We start from the raw sequence: 26157 nt of genomic DNA on the forward strand, positions 1-26157 counted from the left end.
CAGTATCTGCATGGGGCTGTTATGTGAGCAAGAAATAAATTTTATTGTGTTACACCAACGAGCTTCCAGGGTGTCTCTGTTAACAGTGGCCAGGTTTACTTTCCTACTTACCTGTTACCCAGTGTAAGGCGCTGGAGCAGCTCCCCATCACTTCAGACCTGTGTTTGGGCCTAGGGACAAAGCCTTCATTGATTGTTTCCAACAGATTGGCTTTCTTCACTGACCTATCCTTCTTTGTTTCCCTCCCTTTCACTCCATTCTTATTCCTTTCTCTTCTTTCATTAAAATAACTTGCAAATCCTGCAATTCAAATCTCAGCTTCCATGCCCTGCCTCTCAAAGGTCTCCTTGACTGCCCAGTCTAAAATAACTCCCTAGGCACTTGGCATCATTCAGCGTTATCTGATATCTTCTCGTTGATTGTGTCTTCCCCGCAGAAGACTCTAAACCATGCGATCAGGGGATGCTCAGTTCACTCATGCCTCTGTTGTTCCTAGAACAGTGTGTGGAATGTATTCTAATAAGGGCTTAATACTTGATGAATGGAGTATGAAACTATCTTACTTTGGATTAAGAAAAAAGTGGTATATGAAAGATCACAGTGGAATCAACAAACAGTATGAAATGATTCTTTTGCTTTACAGAAATGGACTTTCTTTTAATTTAACCTTTTGAGTCCTGTCTGTGTGTAAGATACTGCCTAGACCTAGACAAAAAAGGATAGGTCAGTGACAAAGGCAAATCTAGGTCCCGTGGGACCCAGAGTTTGCCAGATATTTGGCTAAGATCCTCGAAAATGAGTGCTCTGTTTGTTGACCTGTAAACAGATAGTAGTAGCATCCAGGTCCAGAAGAATGAATAACTGATATTACTTTGCCAAACTGTTAGAGTGAATTATCTTCAGGATAAAAATGCCTTTAGTTTTTTTTTTTTTCCTTGCAGTTTAGAGGGAAGACTATTTTGAAGTAGAGAGAGTTTTCATTGATAAAATGTGAAACCTTCTTAATGGATGTATAGTGCTTATTTTACCTTTCTACATTTATTTCTTTGGATCCTGTTGCTGCCTCTAAGAGGAATTGGAGAGGGTCATAGTAAGTTTGGTGAAATAATTTAGCCTTTTGGATACATTATCCTCATCTGCAAAATGAGGACACTATACCTCCAAATGGTGGAAAGTGCTCAGCACACATTAGGTATTCAAATGTTTCTTCAATGAACTAAGAATGCCAACTAATAATGTTTTTAGTACTATCATATTAACAGCTAGTTAATTTATTTATTAAGCACTTAAGTGTTAGGTGCTGGGCAAGTATCAATACACTTGACTTCATTTAGTCTTACCTATCCCATAAGATAGGTTGGTTCTGTATTTATCCCCATTTCACAGTTTAGGTAGCTGAGGCAGCTGAGATTGAAACCCAGGTCTGCCTTAACCCTAGAGGACTCACAATCAACCTTTGCCTTCCTCGCTCTAAAGCATTACCAGACCAGCGTCTCTTGTCTACCTGGTCAGTTGTGTTGACCCAAACCCATGTTTTTCTACCTTCTAGGGTTATCTTAAGTACTCTTTAGAAATTATGGAGCCATAGGGTACTGTGAAAGAGACTGTACTCCAAGAAAGGCCAGCCTCCACAGTGTCCTTTCTGGTGTGACCACCTCTGTCCCCTAGATCAAATGCAGATCTGATGTGTCCCTCCCCTGCTCAGAATCCCTCCGGTGAATCCCTGTCCCCCAAGCCTTCTGTGAGCTGGCCTCTGCCTTCATGTCCAGCTTCCCCTCTGGCCCTGCTCTCCACCTCCGGCCGCAGTAAACCCCAAGGAACTGGTCTATACCCAGTCTTTACTTGGAATTCCCTTCCATTGACAAAGTCCCTTTCATCCTCTGGGAAGTCTTTCCCAGTGTTGCAAGGCGGACTTGGTTACTCCTGCTCCCATCTCCGCAGGGACCCCTGGTCCTAACTTCGGTGTTTAAGCTTTTCTCTGCCTACCAGACCACGAGCTCTGTGAAGGTAAGGGTCAGGTCTTGTCTTCTTCCTACCATCTGTGCTTGGCACACATCAGGTGTTTGCTGTATGAAGAGAGAAGGGAGAATAAAATAATTCAAAAGTGGTCACAATATTCATGTTCCTTGAACAAGTCTTTTCTTCTAAGTACTCAAAGTACATCCATATGTAGCTTGTTAAGACCCCATTGAGTTATGTCTGGGATGACTGTCAGTCAACGCAGTGGGCCAGGCACTGCTTCCAGGTGATGCAGTGCTGAGCACAGTGGCAGGATATGCCAGGAGTTAGGTGGGAAGCAGAGTCTACCTAGCAGAGATGGTCTTGAACCTCCAGATTCTGCACCTGAATCTGCTCCAGATCACTGTGGTCAGAGTACTTTACCTCTGAAAGCCTCGGTTGCCTCATCTGTGAAATGGGGGTGATGGTTTCTACCTCAAAGTGTGGTTGTAAGGATTTCATGAGATAATTCACTTAGCATGGTGCCTGATACATTCAAATGCACGGTACTATAAATTAAAACACAAAGGGATCCTGTGATGGCCATTTTAATCCTTATGGGTTCCTAAGCAACCTCAGTGAATAAATTGGTAAATACTACTGTTTTCACGTTGAATGTCCATGTTCAGGAGTGAGAAATTTCATACTCACTGTGAGTTAAAACAAAGTCTGACTCTTTTTCCTGAGATGACTTCAATAACATCTTTATGGTGGGGGCTTGAACGATGGTGAAGTATCTGCACCTAGGCATCTGTCACAGTAAGGTTTGTAAAGCATATTAGGTTATATTTGTCCATTGAATGTTTATAGTTGGCCCTATGAAAAACCAGAAGTTTATATACCACAGAAGTTTGGGTTAGAGTTAGCGAATGATCAAAGCTGTTTCATGTTCAGATTGAAAAGCCATTTGACCATAAGTACTATTTGGTCATCTGAATTTGTAAATTGCTGATTGATAAATGCCAGCAGAGGGGTAAATGGGAGTTCTTTCTCTCTTCCTCCCATCCGTCCATCATCTGTCTGTAAGAAATGGAAGGAAGGACTGGCGTTCCAGGCCAGTACTTTCACAAGGGCCCTGGAATAACTGCCTACTTTCACACAATGGAAAGTGTCCATTTCTGCCCTGTGGCCCCATCTTCTCAGTGGCACAGGGCTTTTGGGGCTGCTGCAGTCAGTGGTAAGCAGAGCTGAATAAGGGTGTTGTCTCCTGGGAAACTGGTGCATTTTCCTGCTCTTGGAAGAACCTCCAGGAGAGGGCAGAAAATGTCAATCGTTTCTTGCCCGGGTTCCTGCATTGGGCCTCTCTGGTTTCAACCCCCCTTGTCCCATCATGGTCTATTCCCAGCAAAGCAGCCAGAGTGATCCTTTTGAAATGAAGTTCCGATCTTGTCACCTTTCTACCTCGAACTGTGCAACAGCTTCCCACTGCAGAGTTAACACCCAGGTCCTTACAGTGGCCTTTACTTACCCCTGACCTTGCCTCCCATTTCCCTCCTCTTCTGCTTCAGCCAGCAGGTTTCCTTGGTGTTTTCCAAACACTCCAGGCACATGTCACTTCAGGGCCTTTGACCCTGCTGGTCCCTCAACCTGAAATGCTCTTTCGCATCCGCAAGGCTCACTCTCTTACTCTGTTCAGGTCTCTATTAGAATATCCTACTACTATCCTATCTAAAACATCTCTCTCTTTACCCCGCCTTATTTTTATTGGATCTTCCTAATTGCTCACATATCAGGGGCTTAATTATTTGTTCATTGTGTCTGTCTCCCCACTAGAATGATAGGGTAGGTCAGCGATCCCCAACCCTTTTGGCACCAGGGACTGGTCTCATGGAAGACAGTTTTTCCACGGACAGGGGTGGGGGCATGGTTTCGGGATGATTCAAGCGCATTACATTTATTGTGCGCTTTATTTCTGTTATTATTACATTGTAATATATAATGCAATAATTATACAACTCACCATAATGCAGAATCAGTGGGCGCCCTGAGCTTGTTTTCACTTGCCACTCACTGATGGGGTTTTGATATGAGTCTGCAGGCAATTGATTTATTACGGTCTCTGTGCAGTCAGACCTCTCTGCTAATGATAATCTGTATTTGCAGCCACTCCCCTGCACTAGCATCACCGCCTCAGCTCCACCTCAGATCATCAGGCATTAGATTCTCATAAGGAGCGTGCAGCCTAGATCCCTCACATGTGCAGTTCATGGTAGGGTTCGCGATCCTATGAGAATCTCATGGCGCCATTGATCTGACAGGAGGTGGAGCTCAGGAGGTAATGCGAGCGATGGGGAGCGACTGTAAATACAGATGAAGCTTCGCTCGCTCGCCCGGCGCTCACCTCCTGCTGTGCGGCCCGGTTCAGGGGGGTTGGGGACCCCTGGGGTAGGTGATTTGTTTTAGCCACAGCACCTAGTTGACGCTCAGTACATATCTGGAATGAAGGCATGAATGTATGGGGAGACACAGGGGCTGGTTCTGGCTACCTGGTGGGTCATGGGCCAGTCTCTCATCTGTCTGTGTCTCTGGGGGTTGTGAGGTTCAAGTGGGGTAGCATGCACAAATGCCTTGTGAACAGTGGAGCACTAGGGAAATGGAAGGTATTATTCTGAACAAGATTAATTGCACGCTCAGCCTTTTCAGATTGGTTCTCTGCGTGTGTTGCTCCAAATGTGGTGCTGGTCCTGCTGCACTTGGTGCCGAGTAAGGAAGAGGGAGGAGACTCCAATTGACTTTTGGCTGAATGGTACCTCTGATGAAGCCAACATGGCAGTTCTGGATGTAGGTACTGTTTTTCACTGGCTAAGAACCCTGAACAGTTGACCTGAAGATTCAGAGAGAATCCTAAGTAAGGGGGAAAAAAGGGCAACGCCAGAAAAAGGGGCTCTTGCATTCTAAAGCCATTGTCGATTCTAAGGGAGAATGGGAAAGCAATCTCTAAGTGTGTCCTCCCTTCTCCCTACATTGTACATGACATAGGAAAGATGGAATTACTAGAGTGGGGGTGTGGCAAGTAGTTGGATGTGAGTAGTTTGAAAACACACCCTCCCCCTTTTATGATGTGTCACAAAAATACACATTCTGTAGTGTTTCTTTTGCCCTTAGTTCTTGATTTTGAACAGATGAAATGTTCTTTGCAGATGCCAAAATTTAGGTCCTTCCCTCCACCTCCCTTCTTTTTACAAAGGTGTTTCCAGATTGTAGTTCCTGGTGGGGTGGATATTTGTCTTTCTTCTGCTCATTTTCATTTATCTATTTTCTATCTTTCTTGCCCTTTTCAGTTAAATTCCACGTTGCTTTGTTTTTCCAGCCATTTGTCCTCTTCTGTTGTCATCCCTCCTCAGCCTGCCGCTGCTGCTGTTTCTTCCTTTCCCGCCCCACTGAGCCCTCATCTTTTGAGTCTTCTTCTTTCCTCGCTTCCCATCCACTCTGTGGGAGCTGAGGCTGATCTTGGTCTCTGGATGCTCTTTCTTCATTGTCCTGCTTCTCTGGTTTCTGTGGCTTCATGCTTTCCATTCTGTGACTGAGCTGGCTTTTACCTGCATTTGTTCCAATTTGAGAAGGAAAAGAGTCAGGAGAAGAGCAGCAGGCCCTGAGAGCGCTCTTTGGTTGAACAAAGGTGATGGGGGTCTAGGAAGAGAAGAGACAGGAGGATGGAGGGATATGGGTGTAGTGGGGGTAGGGGACGTCGGGAGAGTTTGCCTCTGATCCTAACTTGTTTCCATAAAGATTCTTCCCAGTCCTTCGGGGAGGAGTAGGATTCAGTTGGGGGTCAGAGGTTGTAGCTTGGAGCAGTGGGAAGAGGATTGGATGGAGGGTGAAGACAGGGGCTCTGGCCTGAGGTCTGCTGTGTGATGGGACCCAGAACAGGTCACCTATTGTTGTGGGCCTTCAGTTTCCTCACTGGTGAAGTCAGGGTTTTGATCCAGATGAGTCTTTCAGCTGTATATTTTATAAATTTCTGAACCTCTGCTTCTTTTAGTGAGGATTCTGATTCTTTTATCTTGCATGGGTCATTACTCTGCAGAATCTTCCACGCTCTTATTTAAGAATGGCCTGTGTGTGTGTCTCTCTCTGCGTGTGTGCGTGAGTGTGTGCCTGTGTGCATTGGGGATAGAGGTTAGAAGGGGTGTTCTGGCACAGCTGGCCAGATGAGAGGGGCAAAGGGCTCCTTTCCTTTGTGCCCTCATGAGAGGGATTTCCTGTGGAATGCAGGAGCTCTGTGGTCTACCCTGAAATAAGAATACAGGTGGCATGTCACAGTTCTGTGTTTAGGAGAGATCAATTTATGGAGACTTAAGGTTCCTTGTATTCCTGGTAGTCTTGGTTTTGGTATGGTGTGTTCAGTCCTGTCAGCTGACCTACATTGACCTTCAGACACCACTTGGTTTGACATAAATCTGTAGACTTCAAATGTTAGAAATAACCATGTGAGATTACTGTCTGCATGGGTTCAACCTGAATATGAAATTGGGGAATCGTAGTGTTTACCGTGTTGTGAATGTAAAGCTTGAGCTATGAAATATAAAATGAGCTAATAGGACTTTATCTTCCAATATAGACTATATAGCAGAGGGTGTCCTAGAGTCAGAGGGGCCTTAGAGACCCTAAATAGAGGTGCTGAAATGTTTTTTTTTGAAGGAGAAATCTTTTTTTTTTCCCCCACACAAAGTATTATGGAGAATGATGTATAAACTGGGTACAAACTTTATCATAACTATATTTTGCAGATTTATTACATTTATTAATTCAATGAGAGCAATGACTTAGCCTAGCAGTTCAAGTCTTCTGCAGTGTATTAAATTTTGGTAGATAATACAGTTAAGTGAATGTAATCTTTTTAGGTGTAAATATAATTGAAAACATATTTTCCAAAATGAAATTTAAAAGGAAAGTTTATAAAGTCCCAACATTCCTCCATTAGAACCTATGGTTCCCCTGATTTCAGTTTGAAGACCACCAATGCAGAGAGTGAAAATAAACTAATCATCAATCCAAGGAGCTAGGAAATAAACCAAAGCAAAAGAATAAGGGAGAAATTAAACAAATCCCAAACACCACTTATCTAGACCTCCCATTTTTTTTATATTGAAGCTGTTAATGTAGAATTATATACATGGTGTCATAAATTCTAGACTTTCAAGTCTAGATAGTCAGCCCCATTCTCTTAGAATAAGCAAATGAGCAAAACAAAAACAAAAATCAAAGCCATCATCTCCTGGTAGTGCCTATTCCTCCTAAGCTGAAGTAATCCAAGTCATCTTTGGACGTCTCTGATCCTTAGAAGGCTCTCACTGTGGAACTGAACTCTGTGCCCTGTCCTTCCCTCCATTGTTTCATGCTTTCCCCTGGGGGCCTGCAGAACATGTGTAATCCCTTGTCTGCATGGCAGACCCTCAGATATTTGTGACAGTGACCGTTTAATCATGAGCCTTTTCTCCTTTGGCAAAACAGTCCCAGTTCCTTCAATTGTTCCTCATATGACAGCATGGTTTCTGTGTCCCTGCAGCATCCTTGTCACTTTCCTCTGAACATGTTGTCAGTTTTGTCTATATTTCTAATAAGGTATTCCATGGCCCAGGTATGTCTGAGAGGTATAGAGAAGAGCTGGACCGTAACCACTCTTAATGAACTTACTAGATTTTCTTCAATGTAGGGTTGAGCAGAATTAGCATTTTTGGGTGGCTGTCTCAGTGATAACTCACACTTAGTTGATTATTGACTAAAATCCCCACTGATATCCAACTATTAAACAGCGTTTTGCTTCATTCTTAATTTTTTCAGTTGATTATTTTGGAACCAAGTGCAGGGCATTTATTCCTCCAGAAATATTGGGATAATGGAAGGGTAGAGATTATAGTTTAAGTATTCTTATATCCAACTCAGTATATTTCCTACTATGATCTACTTGAAGTATCAGTTTTTGTTTTCCGTTTCCAGGAGTTCTATGTTTTTATGGAATCTGTGAGTAAGTTAGTGATTTTAAAAGGAAGTAAGCTAAGCAACTTTTTAAAGCCTGCTTCTGGTCTTGTGAGAAATCTAGAGTCATTTACTGACCTTCGTCATGAATTGTTTTTCACTCAATTTAGCTGTGTTACAGAAACAAAGGCTATTTCAATTCTATAGTGGTGAATCATTTCACCAAATGTGAAGGTCGTCAAGAATTTTTTATGCTTGTGTCTGTGTTTAACTGAGTTTAATGCAGAGGTTTGGATAATGGATGCCTTTTTAATAAATATTACTGTATACATTTAATTTATGGTAATTATTCCTTTTGATTAGTAATCTTGGTAATTGTGTAATTCAGATGTTTTATATCCTTGTAAATTTTGTCTGCTTGTTCTATCAGCTATTGAGAGAGCCATGTTAAAGTTTCCCACTGTGATTATGGATTTGTCAATTTTTCTTTTATATATTTTGAAGCTATGTCTGTATTAGGTGCATACAGATTTAATACTGTATCATTTTGTTTAACTTACACTTTATGATGAAAAGTTCCTCTTTCTCTAGTAATATGTCTTGGTTTAAAAACGACTTTGATATTGTTTTGGCTATACTAGCTTTCTTTTGGTTAGTGTTGCATAGTGTATCTTTTTACTTAAACTTTCTGTGTTATTTTTAGTGTCTCTTGTAAACAACATATAGGTATTGTAACTGTTCTTGAATTAAAATTCCATACCTAACTGTCTCAGTATTGTATTTGGATCAGTTAGTCTGTTTATATTTAATATAATTGCTGATATAGTTGGATTTATATCTATCATATAACTCTCTATTTGACACGTTTTACGTTCTTAATTTCTCCTGTCTTATGTTTTTGATTATTTATTTTCTATTTCATTTTTTACTCTATGACTTGTTAGCTATACATTCTTTTACCATTCTGTTAGTGGTTACTCTCAACATACAACATGTAGATTTGACATATTATAAATATAGTAAGTTATTACTTTTAACGTTTTTCCAGAACTGTTAGATGCTCTAATTCCACTTCCCTTTTATGTTACTGTAGTCAGACATTGTAGTTGTACAAATACTTTAAACTCCATGACATTTTAATTATTATTTTGTACACTAGGTATTAATTATATTTACTCACTTCATTGTGCCTCACTGCCTCTCTTTTTTTAATTTATAGTTCATAGTGTTTTTATTTATTAATTTTATTTTTTTAAAATTTTATTTATTTTTGGCTGCGTTGGGTTTTCGTTGCTGTGCGCGGGCTTTCTCTAGTTGTGGCGAGCAGGGGCTACTCTTCGTTGCAGTGCATGGGCTTCTCATTGCAGTGGCTTCTCTTGTTGTGGAGCACAGACTCTAGGTATGTGGGCTTCAGTAGTTGTGGCACACGGGCTCAGTAGTTGTGACTCGCGGGCTCTAGAGTGCAGGCTCAGTAGTTGTGGCCCATGGGCTTAGTTGCTCTGCAGCATGTGGAATCTTCCCGGACCAGGGCTCGAATCCGTGTCCCCTGCATTGGCAGGCGGATTCTTAACCACTGTGCCATCAGGGAAGTCCCCTCACTGCCTCTTGTATTTTCATGTTTCTGTTTGAGATCATTTTACTTTTGCTTGAATAAGTTCTTTTAGTAATTATTTTAGTGCTGGCCTGCTGGCAGTGAGTTCCCTCAGTATGTATCTTTTTTTTTTTTTTTTTTTTTTTATTTTACTTATGGCTGTGTCGGGTCTTCGTTTCTGTGCGAGGGCTTTCTCTAGTTGCGGCAAGCGGGGGCCATTCTTCATCGCGGTGCGCGGGCCTCTCACTATCGCGGCCTCTCTTGTTGCGGAGCACAGGCTCCAGACGCGCAGGCTCAGTAATTGTGGCTCACGGGCCTAGTTGTTCCGTGGCATGTGGGATCTTCCCGGACCAGGGCTCGAACCCGTGTTCCCTGCATTGGCAGGCAGATTCTCAACCGCTGCGCCACCAGGGAAGCTCCCTCAGTATGTATCTTAAACATTTAATTTCAACTTCATTTTTAAGAATATTTTTGTTAGGTGTGGAATCTTAGGTCATCACTTACTTTCTTTCATTGTTTTGAAGATACCATTCCATTGTCTTCTAGCTTCTGTAACCTCTCAGAGTGGTTCTGCCCTTTCCAGAATTTTTATTATATTTTATTCTCATTTCCATAGTCTTCTGATGCTTTTAAGAATATTACTTTTAATTTTTCAGTCTTTATTTTCTTGTTATCAGAAGGAATGTTGGCCTGTTCTGCTCTATTTCATCCTGTCTGGGAAAAAAAGCCATTCCTACCCCAAAGGCTAGTTCTGAAGAAACATCTTATATAAGTCTTTTAGCTCATTTTGGTTTACCTTCCTTAAAAAAAATGACATTGTGATATTTTCCCTGAATCTAACCAATTTATATTCAACTGAATTTTGTTGACTTAGATTTGGTTTGGATAATAAATTTTAATGATCTTTATATTTTACACCCTACGAAAGATGCTTTAAACATGCTTTAAATCAGCAGTTCTTAACCTTTTTGAATCATATGCTCCTTGTACCCTCCTAGGAGTCTCTGGTTAAAAGACAGACACTCTCCCCAGATGAATGCTTAAAACTGTGCATATATCTTCATGGGGATTAAGCAACATTTCTCCTACCTCCCATTCCCTCTCCACCCCACATCTACCCATGGGTTTCAGGACGAGAATCCTTGTATTCAGTACATAAAATAAATGTTGAGTTAAGTGTAAAGGTGTAGATAAGTCAGTTAATACCTGAGCACTTGCTGTTTGTACCATGACATGTTGGGGAGAAAAGTGTGCTGGGCCTGAAACAGGAAGATCTAGATTTGATTTGTGGCTTTGCTGCACACTGGACCTAAGAGTAGTATCAGTGTTCTCATTTACAAAATAAAAATCATCATAATACTTCCCAGACATTATTGTGGGAATAAGATGAGAAAATACATGAGAAATCACTTTATATACTGTTCGTATAAAATAATATATGTATGTCTATAGATAAGCACTTATATCTAATATGTGCACACAACATATAGGAAATAATTTTTGCATTTTCAAACTTTGTTTTAAAGAAATACTTGAGTTGAATACAGTAATTAGAAATAAAAAATTTTGTGCCCACAGCCCTTTCTTTGGAATTTTGCTTGAGGAATGTAAAGGTAGTATAACTTAGAGGGTGGGGCAGAAATCAGGAAGCCCAGTACTGTTCATCTGGCTCTGGGATCCTGTTAATGCTGGTACTAACTAGTACCTGTACTTTTATTCACTTACCTATGACATGGGACAATGCATCTTTTTAAAATTTATTTTTTAAGGATCTTACAACATTCAACACACTGTGCTCTGCAGAGAAGTCTCTAGGTCGAATTACTAATTTTTTTTTTTTTTTGGTTACTATAAAGAGGTCAAGATTCCAATACTAAAAAGAAAAAATCGAATTTGATAGTTCACTTAGAGTACTATATTTATATTATGATAATGGTTTTAATAGCATGTATTAGGAAACATTCATTGTAATATTTAATGTCAATTAGCATTTACCTTCATTGTACTTCTATCAAAAATCATCCCATATAAAGGCTGTGTAGAATATTAGACTATCTTAGAAAACAGAACAGTCTTACTGTCATATGAAAAGGTGACAATTATCAATAAAAAGCATTTATTAAATTACCATTTTTGTTTGTTACCACGAAAACTAGGGTTCATAACATTTTTTGAATCTTTGGATGCCTTTGAGAATGTGATGAAAATCATAAACCTTTCCTTAGAAAACTGGACACACATGCACATAAACAGTTTTGCTCATAATTTTTAGAGGTTCGCAGACCAACTGTGACCCATATGGACTCTTTCTGTGGCCACAGATTAAGAAACCTCACTATAAAAGGATGCACACTTTGTTCTCATTGTCATCATTTGAAACTATAGTATTTGTTTACTGCCTGTCATGCCAGGTATTTTAGAAACCACATAGTTAAGGTGGTTGTCCAGCAAATGATGCTGTTATTAACAAAGTATACACAGATACATTGTCTATAGAGGATGAGAGAGAAGAAAGGGAGAGAGGGAAGGAGAATATTAGTACAAGAATACTCAGTGATCAAGATAATACAGCCACCAAGTTATTCAGGGTATTAGAGAACTTGAATTAGAGACCATTGTAGATAAATGAAAAAATATTTAGAATATGCACATCAAGGTCACTGTCGATTTCCATTTTAAATGCCATTGGAAGAGGAGCTGGGAGAGTTGGATGAAATAGTTTATGGTGGCAAATACATTTAATACCTCTTTGGTTTCTTTGATGAAATCCATACATGATAACAGCATTTCAGCAGAAGGTTTGATCTTTGAGAATTATTGATGAGTTTTACAAGTAGAATTTCTCTAGGGGGATGCTTGATGGTAAAAAATGTTGGTTTAATTTGCCTAATTTTTTTTGTTTGTGCTTATATTGAGAGATATTTAGTGTGACTGTACTTCGTTAAGTTTTTCTACCTTACATTTGTTATTCCTGTTTTCCATGTTACCTGATCTTTAGTGGTTTTACAGGAGTATTTGGGTGCTTTTGATTTGGGCACAAGAAAGTAATAGGGGAAAGGGGATGATTTTGATGTTGCTCTCAATGGGTTCATTTGGGAAAGTGAAAATTTTGACCTGCCTATGGCAAAGGTGAACTTAGATGTAAATAGAAGAGGGAAGACTAGAATTCTTTAAATCAAAATTTAATCAGGCCACTAACATTGCTGGCACCATTTAGTAATAGGCTTTGATAAAAATGGGCAATAAATTTCAGTGGCAGTGGAAAAAATACGAATTAAATCAACGAGGAACTGTTTATTATCTGTCAACTTAGGAAATAATAAAAAAGTTTTGGCAAAGTTGGAATGAAAATGATACTTTTTTTAAAATTTTGTCCTTATTTCTTTTTTTAAAAAAAATATTTATTTATTTATTTTTGGCTGTGTTGGGTCTTCGTTTCTTTTTTTTTTTTTTTAAATATTTTACTCTTTTTTTTTTTTTAATAATTCTTTATTTTATTTGTTTTTATTTTTGGCTGTGTTGGGTCTTCGTATCTGTGCGAGGGCTTTCTCCAGTTGCGGCAAGCGGGGGCCACTCTTCATCGCGGTGCGCGGGCCTCTCACTATCGCGGCCTCTCTCGTTGCGGAGCACAGGCTCCAGACGCGCGGGCTCAGTAATTGTGGCTCACGGGCCTAGTTGCTCCGCGGCATGTGGGATCTTCCCAGACCAGGGCTCGAACCCGTGTCCCCTGTATTGGCAGGCAGATTCTCAACCACTGCGCCACCAGGGAAGCCCGGAAATGATACTCTTGACCAGCACAGGTGGTAATGAAAGTTGATACATTTTTTGAAAGCAGCCGTGACAATTGTGCCCATTCTTGGCCTCATTTCTGGAATTCTACTCTAAAAAAGTAATTTAAAGCATAAAAACAATACACATGAAAGTATTTATTGCAGTATTTTTTATAATATTAGCAAGCTAGAAATACCCTTAATGTACAATAGAGGAATGATTAAGTAAATTATGGAACATCAAACACTTGATGGAATGCTATTAAAAATGGTGCCAAAAATTGTAACAACATGGAAAAATGCTTTTGATAGGTGAAAAGTACAACCATATGTGTATTTATGCCATGAGTATAACTATGTAATAATTAGCTGTGCATTGAACAAAGACTGGAAGGAAATAGGAAAAATAAAAAAAGGTTGATAAACTAGGGTGGTGTCAGTATAGATGAAATTTAGATATCTTTAATTGCTATCATTTTGTACAAAAATGAAAAATTTAAGACAGTTTTCTAATTTTATGCACTTATGGGTTATGTTCAATATTGAATTAATTGGGAATTTAAGTATTTGGTGTGAAGAATGTTTTTGCTTCTAATGGATAGCTACTGTTCCAGAATGATTTATTGAGTAGTTCATTCTTTCCCCACTGATTGGAAATGCCACCTTTATTATTACATAATTTCCAAGGCAGGAAATTCTGCCATGGAATTCTGATGTTCTGATCCCTCCCCCTACAGCTCAAACATTATTCTCTCTCTCAAAACTTTTGTTTCTAGTCTTGTGTATTTATTCTTCTAGATGAACTTTACAGTAAGCTTGTTGAGTTTCATTTGACAAATTTAGTTTCAGTTTTAATTAGAGTATATTAAATCTACAGATTAATTTGGGAAGATAATTTTGCGTATTAAGCCTCTTATTGTTTCCAGAAGTTTCAGTGAAGTAACTGAGTGTTGTTTTTGTTTTGTTTTTTTTTTTAATTTGGAATATAGTGAATTGACAGTAAGGTTATAACACATCTCTGTTTTTTCTGCATAGAAGCAGAATGATTCTGATATTGATGCCAACATTCATTTATAAAAATTTATAGTTTTCACTTGCCTAAAGCAAAGTATACAATTAAATCCAGATGGGGAAATGATGGCGACACACTGGAAATCTGTACATTGGAACTTATCTTTGTCATTAATAAAATTAGTGGCCTTTTGAGAAAATACATTTTGAATGGCCACAGTGATTAGAAAGTCCTCAATCTTAGTCAAAAATTGTCACCTGTGCCTTATCATTTATGCTGTGCTTGTTCCTCAGCACATGATGAGAAGCTCATTCCATCTGCTGGTCTTCTTGGTAGCTTTATCTAAATCTCCTTTGAGCTTTGTCTAGCTTTTTTGAATGAAAATGTTGTTGTTCATGTTTCCTTTCCCTGTCTTCCTCTCCTGCCACTCCACTCCCCATCCCCTTCTATCTCATTGGGTCTCTTTGTTCGTTTCTGTATCATCCCCTCCCTCCTCCTCCCATAATATTCTTCACCATATCTTTCTGATCTCTCTGGGATTAGCAAATGAGAGACCGTTTTTATTGCTGAATATTATTCTTAGTGCTAGGACTTCTGAGAATCTCTCCTTAATGGCCATGTCTTATTTCTGACCTGACAGTTATTTATCTTCTTTGACCAATATAAAGCTTGGTATGGTCTTGAAAGGGAGGCATAGTTGAATTATAAAACTCTCCTGTTTGGAGTTGTATTGCATTGAAAAGGGCTGCAAACACTTTCATAAGTTGTAGTCCTGGTTCACCTAACCAAATAAAGTAGTAATATGATCGTGGTTTTGAATAGATACAGATTAGATATCCTTGTGATCTGTGAAAAACTTTGATCTGTTTATACAATTTATTTTCTAACATTACAAAAATGTATCACCAACAGGTCGGTTCAGATTTTGTCCGTGGATAATTAACAGTCTCTTTAGAAACCGGGAACATGACTAAAGCAAGCTGTTCTTCTGTTTTTAGGAAATGGAATTTCATCTAAGTTTCCTCTGTCTGTCATGTCAGACGTTTGTTATTGTTTTTTGCTTTTCAGATCCTCTTCCTGAACTTTTTTTTTTTCTGAAGCTATTGTATGGTAGATTTTTCTTGGCATATTACTTTCTATTGATTATGTGTTTGTTTGTGTGTGATTCAAGATGATGTTTCACGTGTGTGATGGATTGTAAACCACTAGGAAAACAGCCTGTTTATTTTTAAAATTTTAGCTAGAACAACCATATAGTTACCGGAAAGAGGAGGTCCACACTGATTTTGTTTTTGGTCCTGATTGACCTACCTCTTGATATCCTAAGGAATACCATGCTAATTATCATCAAAGGCAAACAGATGTTAAGGAGACTGTGGAGGCTTTTCTGTGTTCACTTTTCTCTCCTGTCACGGGCTGAGGAACTCTCGAAGAGTGGGTTTGTTTTTGTTGGGCAAGCACACAAAAGCCCAGATGCTTCTCCACACTGGGCTGAGCTCTGGAGGCCCTCCAAAGTGGGTGACCCTTTCCACCTCCTGGTTTCCATTTTCCTGCCACTCCCACAAGCTGGGTGGTATGTACCTGCTCCCTGGAGGCCCCCTTTGTATTGCCTTTTTGTGGTTGAGAGGAGGGAGCATCCCGAATCCTTGAAGCCTTCCAGGCCCTAGACAATCTGGCAGGCTCATCCATCACTGCTGCCTTGGTTGTAGCACTGATTGAGCCGCCCCACACCACCTCTGGATGATGATATACTGGGGAGCATTAGCCTGCTGCCCATTCATTCTTTCCTTCCTTCCTTCCTCAGAGTGTGCCTCAGTGACCCAGGCTGGCAGCGCCTCTCCTTGGGACCAGGGTATTTAGCAGGGCTTTGTGCCAACCAGAAGCTTTCAAGAGAAAGTGTGAGGCCAGGCTAGATAAGAAAGAAGACAGAGAAATCCCTCAGAGAAGACAAACAGCGGTGGGAAAGGGCACAGCAAGTGTTGGATCACATAGTGCTGTTTATCTGGCAATGTTTGTGAATATTTAATTAAGGTTCTTACAAGCCACTGTGGTCCAGTACAGTGTAAGGACATGGCTAAGAATAGTTATTTTGAAGCTTTATACTATGGTGGTATCTCAGGTACAGGAAAAAATTAATACAAGCAATGATGTTCATCAGGTATTAGGAATTCAAAGAAAGTAAAATACAACAAAGTATCATAATTGCACATCTAGTAAATAAAAAAATTCTTTTGTATGCTCTAACTTCTTCAATTTGGAAAACAGAACAAACCAGCTCTGACAGGCATACTTAAATAGATCAGGAAACATCGCCCTGTCGTCCAAAACATTGTTGTTAGGAAAAAGGATTCATGATATTTGGGCTCGCCCACATGAAATGAACATTACAAAGGACCCTGTTTTGTATTGGGGCCCTTTTTATTGTGCTTTCTTAGAGCCAGGACGAGGAAGTGTGATGATACCTTGACTTGTTCATTTTTCAGGGGCAGATGACGGTCTATGCGAAGTTTGGCAAAAATGTTTACCTTCCTAAAGATGCCGAGTTTTACTTCATTTATAACGGATCTCATCAGAGACACATTGTGATTGCAGAGCGCACGGAGGATAACGTTCTCCAATCCAGCGTTCCAGGTGAGGTGTCCTCTTTATTGTGCAATTGAAAAACCTGTCTGTGAGCATCTTCATGGTGCTCCAAGGTGGGATGGGTATAAGTGAGAGCGTATGTGTGTGCGAGAATGTGTGCTTGTGCATTTGTGTATGTGTGAGTGTGTGTGTATGTGTAGATAAGGAAGAACACCCACACTGGGTTATCTCACATCTGAGCTGCTTCCAGCTGTGTCTGCAGCTCCCTGAGCAGCCCAACTTAGACTTACCCTCCAGGTTGGGGGTGCCCTGGATGCAATCCCGTGGAGGAGATGCTCTGTCTTTGTATTGCTGCCTGCAGCCCCGGGGCCGTGGCCAGGGGCAGCTCAGGCAGATCTGAGATACTTGACAGTGGTCTTCATTCTCTCTTCTTCATTCTCCTGTGGTCAGTCCAGCAGCCGCTCTCTGCTTTGCTCCTTTGGGTGGCAAGGGTTCCTTCCTTGGCAGCATGTCCATCCAGACGCTTCCCTGCTGGATCTCAGCTTCCAGAACTGTCTCTTCCCACCACCAAAATGTTCACATTCTGAAACCTGTGATTCTCCCAGCTGTCTTCAAGTACCACGGTGACAGATGACAAATTAATGTATCATGTTAATGTGTTATCATGAAGTAAGAGCCCCTCCTCAGGTACAGTTGTTCTGTATTTTCATTGGCATGTGGGTTGTACATCTGAGACATCAAGCTGTAGACTAAAGGTGCAATTAAGATGCCATTACCTGCAGGAAAGGAGGGTTTGTGTTGTTTTTCTTGTTTGTTGATTGGTCAGTTTTAACTGTGGGTCTCTTAGGCCTTCTTAAATTGTATCATAGAGGGAACCTTCAATTTTTTAATAGGTATGACTGGCCTCATTTTTAAAAGAAAAATGTTTCTAAGTGCTTCTGTGGTATATCTGTTGCATGTGGGAAGAAGGAAGACAGGAAACATGCAAACACAGACATAGAGAATTGTAGTGATGTACAAAGACCTTTCAGACCTACCTGGGTTTGGTCACTGAATCAATCTATTGTGCAATTTCTGGGACTTTGGGCAATTTTAAGCACTTCTCTCTCAGGCCCAGTAACTCCCATCCTCATAAGAAAAAAAAGTCAAACCACATTAATGGCACAGAGTTTTACTGGCTGCTAGTCTCTTTTGCCTCTCCCTTTTGCTTTGGCATTTGCATTGATGTTTTTGCTGCATTTAGCTTGGCCCTCTTTTCTTGGTTTCTCTCTTTTTTTAATCAAGCCTCTTATAAGAGAAAGAATAAAAATAATAACTAAAGTGCCACTCCTAACATCAAAACTTTTGTCTTTTTCTTTACTTGCATGTAAGGGTGAACCTCCTTCCCATTCCTTGTGTGTTGCAGAAAATCTTTTTTGATTATATTGTGGCCTGCTTAGAAGCGAGGGTTCTTACCTTGATTTTAACAAACTCACTGCAGACAGTTCCAAATTTCTGAATCTTACATTTTCCCGGATACAGCTTTGCCAGGGTACCTTTCCGAAGTATGTACAGCAGTTTTCTGTAGTATATAGTGGACGTGTGTGGTCTGGGGGTAGGGGCTGCACTCTGTGCTGTACCATTGGACCACTTTAAAAAGGCAATGATGTGAAAATAGCAGTAGCTCTTGCCTGGCAAACCTGGGACGCTCTTATTCCTTGAAGCCTGGCAGCATAGCTTCTGGGGAAAAGCTTTGGAGGATAAGGCAGAGCAAAGATGATTTGCACCCATTAGCCGTTTGCTTGGGGGCCAGTGGTGGCTGAATGTTAACCCTTCTTCTGTCCAGCTGTTAACATCATGATCACAGAGGTTTGGTGGTAGTAATTCCTGGACGTTCTGCCAAGGACAACATAAAAACATACCTGGGTAGAAGTTCACCAACCTTGGTAAAATGGAAGGAGAGTGTAAGGAGGAGGGGCGGGTAGCAGGATTAGGTGACCACCCAACAGAAGTATTAAGAACGTCTACAAGACAGAGAAGCCATTCTCAGAAGTGGTGGTGGGCCAATGAACAGTATATATAATGTTTCTGTTGAGTAGTGTTTACCCACCCTACTCACATTCAAAAGAACTCTGAGGGACTAGGGTAAACTTGTGTAACTTTGTGGTGCTACCTTATAAAACTATCACCTAAATAAATATATAAAAACGTATGACTCAGAAGGAAATGCCAGAACAGGAAAGGGCAAAGGCCTTTAAGACAACAAACTTGAATTTGATGGTTGGGTAGAAGTACAAGGTGAAGCTATGCCAAATAACAGTGGTAATGATAGGAAAGCAGCCCTGAAATGGTCAGAGCTCATAAAGGTCAGTTTGAAAATCAGGAGTCACTGGAAGGAGATGGGGTCAGTGTTAATTTGGACCCACAGGCTTGGCAGCATTTAAAGATAATTGGCCGCATTTCCTTTCTGCCTTGCTCTCCTGGAGCGTGTGGTATGCTCAGGCCAAAGCTTTGGACACTGGGAGAGCATTTTCTGCAGACTCTGGGTGAACTGTTCACTATCTTGTCATCCAGGCCACAGGCTTCAGGAGACGGTGACGGTGTCTGTGTGCCTCTGCTCGGAAGGTTACTCCCCGGTGACCATGGGCTCTGACTCCGTGACCTATGTGGACAATATGGCCTGCAGGCTGGCTCGCTTGCTGGTCACCCAAGCCGATCGCCTCACAGCCAGTAGCCACCAGACCTTGCTGACCCCATTTGCCCTGACGGCGGGAGCATTGCCTGCTCTGGACGAGGAGCTCGTGCTGGCTCTGACCCATCTGGAGTTGCCTCTTGGGTGGACTGTCTTGGGAAATTCTTCACTTGAAGGTGGGTCCTTACCAGGAAATTAAGATGTCTCCTCTCTATGTCAAGTTCAAATGTGCTTTACAATTTGTTGCCTGTTTGCCTGGGTGGGTTTTCCTGCCTACTTTTGACCTGAGCCTTGCACTGATCAATCTGGGATCCCTGACATTCTGAGCCACTCATCTCTGGGCTAGTTGATGCCACTCTGTTCCAGGGGGTGAAGAGCTTTTCCTCAAGGAGGGAAGGACTGTTTCTTTGTGGCAGGCTCTTGAGCCAGCTGCTTTGGGCTGTGGCTCCGCTTCCTTTGGCATGTTTTCTTGCTGTAAGAAGGGGATATTGGTGTCCTATTTCCAAAGAGATAGAGTCATTGAGCAAGGAAGAACATGCAGCCAACTCTGTGGAACACTGAGAAGACATGTGGCCATGCAGGAAATGTAACCAATGCATTGAAATCTTTGAAAATGCCAGTGTCACTGACAGCATTCATATTTACTATATTTATACTAACTTTTGGAGTTACTTCTGGATGCCCCTTCTTTACTAAAAGACTAAATAGACTCTTAATATCATTAAATAGACTCTTAAAACCGTTTGGAATCTGTGTGAACAAAGATATAGATGTTGTATATAAGCTCATACTATGCATGAGGCTACACTGTTCAACAGATACTACTTATGGTGATTACAAATAACATAATTTTATTGGAGATAGAACTATTGCTCTGTATTTTATTGGACACAATCATGTACTATTGCTGTTTTTCTGTATTCTTCCTATGACTTTAGGTTTGTGGTTGGATGATGCTGTTTTTAAGAGTTTCTGCTTCCTGATAAATTCTGGTTACAGGTTGGTTTAAAGTTGATCATGGATTAAGATTAAATGAACTACTCTAGGTAGAAGGGGTATGATTTTTTTTTTAAGCAAAATCAATCATAAGGTCATAAGCCACAATCAGAGAGGATCTCCATTTCTTTCCTTTATTAGGGTTATACTTAAACTCTCCTGGCACTTAAGGATGTTTCTTATTCCTTAAGACCTTGGATGAAAGAAGTCATCCGTGCCTGAATCCCATGTGCTGCACTTAGCTGTGTGGCAGCTGACTGATACGAATGAAGGGGTGGGCTTCCTGAGGGAGTAGATGGTGTCTCTTCTGCCCACCATTATCTCCAGGGACCTAGCGAAGAGCTTGGCACATAACAGGTGCTCAGGAAGTACTTGAATGAATGAGCGGTGTATCCTGAGACCTTTAAGGAGTTGCACATCCTAGATATTGCTATTGTAATTCTCCTGTATGTATAGGAGGAAAAAAATGTTTTCTGGCTAAGCAACTTTATTCATATGTATATACACACATATATTCATATATTCATTGGTGTATATACACATGTGTATACATATATTCATTCATATGAGTGTATATATACATATGTATCTATCTATCTATCTATCATCTATCTATATATTATATACTTTCTGGCTAAGGAACTTAATTTGCTTAAGGCTCCTGGCTTTTAAAACAAATTTTATCAATAATATTAGAGGGTATTTTATATTTTGGAAGGCAGACTCATTTTGACAAAGACATAAAGCTTTCATAATTTCTCACTAGTCACCATGCTCAAAGACATAAGTAAAGAGCCTCAAAGCCTCATGGAGAGGCAGGTGCAGGTCAGTGAGAGGGCTACTTTCCTAACACAGCAACTCTCTCAGCATAGCAGGTTGGACTCTGCAGTGGTTCAGTCTGTGCCTCTGCAAAATGATAAATTGTTGAAAGTTATGGAACTTCATAATTTCATATGAACAGCTTAAACTAAGAACCTTCAAAGTGGGATTCATGTTATCCACATGCTGTATTTATTTTTCATCCTAAAATTTAGAAATAAGATTTCATAATCTTCAGTCTGTACATTGACAGTAGTATATGCATACAATTTTCTGGGTTTGGGGCATATGTGCAATTATTTTTGCTGACAGAGATGCATAATCAAATAAGTTTGGAGAAAACTGGGCTAACCACCAAATTGCCAAGGGTTATCTTATTGCCATTTTCATTGATGTTTGGAGATGTGTTCTTGTTTTCCAAGCCTCCATCTGTCATGACCCTTTGGTTTATCCATACCCTTATAACAGACAGATTTATGTCACCAAGATATATCAGTATATATTGTGTAGATATATGTATTTTCATGAGAAAAATTGGAGCAGTTGCTTTACATGGTGAGACATTGTATTCTATTGGAAAGCAATTCCAGTGTAATACTCATTAAGATTATATGCCAAATCCTCGCCCAGTTGCTTCCTGTCTCTGAGATCATCTGGGCAAGTTATTTTTGTTCTGATGCCACGTGGGTTTTAATTTCTAAAATGAGACATAATAGTACCCACCTCATTGGCTTGTTGCGATGGTTGAATTAGTGTTTGGTGAAGCTTCTACAACAATGTCTGAACATACTGAGTTCTCAGTAAAAGTTGACTTTCATGTGTGTATGTGAATGGATTTCTGTGTATAGAGAGTAGATTGTATGTACATGTGTGGAAAACAAATTACAATTGGTCTGGGCAACTGAAGCTACAGGCAAAGGACAAAATCTTGGTATGACAAACAATTCCTTGAAATTTCTAGTAAATTCCTAGACTTTCTCTAAGAACAGTTTGTAGTACTTGAGGTAACATTGCTTGCAGCCTAGACTTGTAATAGAACTTCTCTACAACATCAGTGTTCAGGGACAGGGTTAACACTCCTTTTTCTTTTCAGTCCTCTGATCAGATCAGTTCCATCCCCCTGTCTTCTAGTTTGCTGATCCTTTCTTCCACTTGATCTAGTTTGCTGTTGAATTCTTCTTTTGAATTTTTCATTTCAGGTATTGTATTCTCCAGCTCTGTGATTTCTGTTTGGTACTTTTTAACATTTTCTGTCTCTTTGTTGAAATTCTCACTTTGTTCATGTGTTGCTGTCCTGACCTCGGTGAGCATCTTTGTTATTTTGAACTCTCTATCAGATAAGTCACTTATTTCCATTTCATTAAGATCAGTTTCTGGAGATTTATCTTGTTCTTTTGTTTGGAACTTATTCTGTTTCTCCATTTTCCTTGACTCTGTTTTGGTTTCTGTGCATCAGATAAAAGAGCCACCTCTCCCAGTCTTGACAGACTGGTCTTGTGTAGATGAACCTTGTCAATCATCCCAGCCCAAGCTCCTGGTTGCCTCTTAAATCTTTGTGCTAGTCCAAGTTGCTGTCTTTGTTCTTAGTGGCTCCCAGTAGTAGAGGGCATACCAAGACCCATCAGTGTCCTAACGGGGAGGATCTCAGTCAGCACCTAGATGCAGGCTGATTAGAAGGCATAAGCTGGCGAAGTATGCAGTCAAATCCCTTCCAGGGAAAGACTGGAAGATGGGTGTTTTTGGCTTGCTCCTCTGTGCAGAACCTTGGGGGGATGGTTGCAGCAAGTACTTATGTGTACACCCATTAACAACTGCTTCTTTAACCACCGCAGTCCTGTGGGACTCCTGAATGCAAGCCCCATTGGCTGTCAATGCCAGGGTATCTGGGACCTGTCTCTTGAGTGACAGCCATAAAAGCAGCTCCTTCCAGAGAGATGCTGGTGACCTGGCTTTATTGTTGGAGTGGACTGGAGCAAGGGAGTGGGGGAATTGCCAGCTGGCTTCCTTGGGGTCCAGGGAGAATGACAGCCAGCCCCTAGATGCATTCTACTTAGTTGCTGGACCCTCGGGCAGCAGCTTATAAAGTATGAAGTCAAATCTCTTCCAGGGAAATACTGGGAGATGGGTGTTTCTGCCTGCTTACTCAACACTGAGCCCTGGGGAGACAGCCTGGGTGCCTGCTTATATGCCCATCTAGAGCTGCTGCTTTATTTGCTCTAGTCCTGTGGGATTCATGGGTGTAAGTCCTGTTGGCCTTCAGAGCTAGGCGTTTTGGGGGCCCATCCCTCAGGTGGGAGCCTTAAAAGTTGGGGTGCTACATGTATGGTGAAAACCCTTGATTGCTCAGGGAAAAGTTGGGAGTTGGAGGTTCCCTCCTGATTGTATGGCGCTGAGCTGGGGGTGGGGTTTATGGCAAGAGTGTGTCTCAGCCTTTCCTACCCACGTGAGTATGGGTATTTTCTCATCCAGTCCTATGCGTGGGAGTCATTGAGCTAGTGACTGGATTTCTCTCAGTGGGAATCGCTCTGTGTGTAGCTGTACATTTGGTACTTCCATGGGAGGAGGGAAGTTCAGGCGTCTCCTATGTCACAATCCTGGCCCTTCCCCTTCAATGCAGTAAAGGTATAACCTAAGCCGTTTAGAATCTCTTACGAGCTCAATGCATCTTTTTTTCAGCATATATATTTTATTTGTGTTGCTTGTCTTTGAGGCAGATAAATTACATTAGCAAAGTGAGAAATAAACTGTGGCATGTGGCCCACTGGAGTTTATCATGTGTTAATGGTAGGAGCATCGTAAATGGAAAACAGTTTTTTTCCCTAGTAGTTATTTCTCCTAAGACCTGTCCAAAAACTATTTAAAACCTTACTATTCACATTTATTTAAAATTCTTTGTATTTACCTATGTTTTTTAGAGGGGTACAGAGGATGTTACAGAATGAGTAAAATTGATTTCTGTAATGATTTTGTCGTGGAAGAGTCTGATGGAAGCCTTACTATGAAGCATTACTGTATTTCCTTGCCTTTTATAATAAATCGCTTATTTTCCTTTCTTTTCAAACACTAAGAGTTATCAGGAAGGCCTGAGAACCTGTAGAAGGGCCAGAATCTGTGCAGAGTATTGTGTCTTATGAAGAAAAGCAGAGCCTTTCCTTGGCCCTGCATCTTACCCATCATTACTCACAATGCAACTAAGTTACTCTCCTAGGGAAGGAAATATCCTGTGTTTTATTTAATTTTGTGCCATAAATAAAATTGGATTTCTGTTTCATAAAATTAAACTCATTCTTTCTGTGAAATAACTTTTATGATAAAAGCTTCTGCAGGGTCACAGTGCCTCACATTTACAGTAAAACTTGAAGTAGTAATATACTATCCCATAAAATTTCATGATTAACTTTTTTGTTCTGGATTTTTTGCTTGTTTGTGTTTTGGACAGAAATCTTTTCTCAGAGATTGGCATAATTTTGACAATTAGGTTAACTGGCATAAAATAATCTTTTTTTATTCTGTTGGTGCTCAGATAACTTGAGTTAAAGTCTTCCCTTCCTGCTCAATCAAATTACTTCCTATCACTTGTGTGTCCAGAAGCCTGACATGGCTGGCAAGCACCAAACTTGCCATCACCAGTGGGGAGGCTGCAATTTGAGTAAAGATCCCAAAGGGACTACAAATGCCATCTCGGAGGACTGATGGCCTTGCCCCTGAACATAGTAGCTCCTCTCCCAACCTATGGAATTAGGTAGAGCTTGTCTTGATTATGCATTCTGATTTAAGGAAAAAAAGCCCCTTTACTTAAAAAAAAGGTCATATAAAGTCTCTCTCTCACAGCATATATTTACACTTACAAACCAATATGTAGCAACAATTTGCAGATTCAAGACATTTTCTGCCAAAGTAAATTACTGTTGTGAAAAATGAGTTTAGACTTTTCTGCAGGTCTCTAGGTAAAAGTACTTCATATGTGCAAAGGTCTCCTTAAAAGGCAGAAAGAAGTCCTTTGTTGTGGAAGAGATAGAACTCTTCATTAATTACACCAATTATAAAAACATAGCAACCTGTTTTTCAGCTTTATTGAGATATCATTAACATATTTGTGCATGTTTAAGGTGTACAGTGTGTTGATTTGGTGCATTTATATATTGCAAATGACTACCACCATAGCATCAATAACTCCTTACCATCACATAATTACCATTTCTTTTTTGTGGTAAGAACATTTAAGAAAGGTGGCACCATGAATTGAATCTGTAGGGCAAATACATTACAATTTTTTATAAAGCAAAGAAAATATCTGTTAGATTGCTTTATCAAGTTTAAAGAGTTAAACTTTATTCCTGTCTTTATAGTTGGTTTTATAAGTGGAAGAAGTTTTTAGGGTGAGCCAACTGAGCTTTTGCAACTTCTCTGCAGGGCTGTCTTGGGTACACAGCCAGTGTATTTTGGGCACTGGCTTCTCATTCTGTAGTTGTATAGTTGGTTGGAGAACTGTCCTCAAAGAGAAGCAATGGATGGAATGGGTAGGACCCACTGAGAACAACTTAGAGAATGTATTATTTTAATGATTAATTCCAAATACCAGATCAAGAGTATGCTCCTTTCCTTGCAAGTAACACCAGTGGAGTTATAGCAACCAGCACATATTTAAACTTGAATCCAGAAATTAGAGAAATGGTGCATTGGTTGCAGAATACATGTTGTAAGGGCAAGTCCAAGTAGTATCTGTAGTAACAAGTCACAGTGTAATGAGTAGTGACTTAAAGGAGAAGGAGAAACCTCATCAGGGGCTATAGGTTTA

The 26157-nt window shown here is 40.4% G+C and overlaps 1 protein-coding gene across 1 annotated transcript in view; it reads left to right on the top strand.

Annotated features, from left to right (window-relative positions):
• ARHGEF28 (Rho guanine nucleotide exchange factor 28) overlaps positions 1–26157 on the top strand; it is a 285463-nt gene that overhangs the window by 103600 nt on the left and 155706 nt on the right. The window contains 2 exon segments of the mRNA XM_068535504.1: positions 16774–16921; positions 19427–19720. Of these exon segments, the coding sequence (XP_068391605.1) occupies positions 16774–16921; positions 19427–19720 (442 nt within the window).

Source organism: Eschrichtius robustus, chromosome 2 (assembly GCF_028021215.1).
Source record: "Eschrichtius robustus isolate mEscRob2 chromosome 2, mEscRob2.pri, whole genome shotgun sequence".
NCBI lineage: Eukaryota > Metazoa > Chordata > Mammalia > Artiodactyla > Eschrichtiidae > Eschrichtius > Eschrichtius robustus.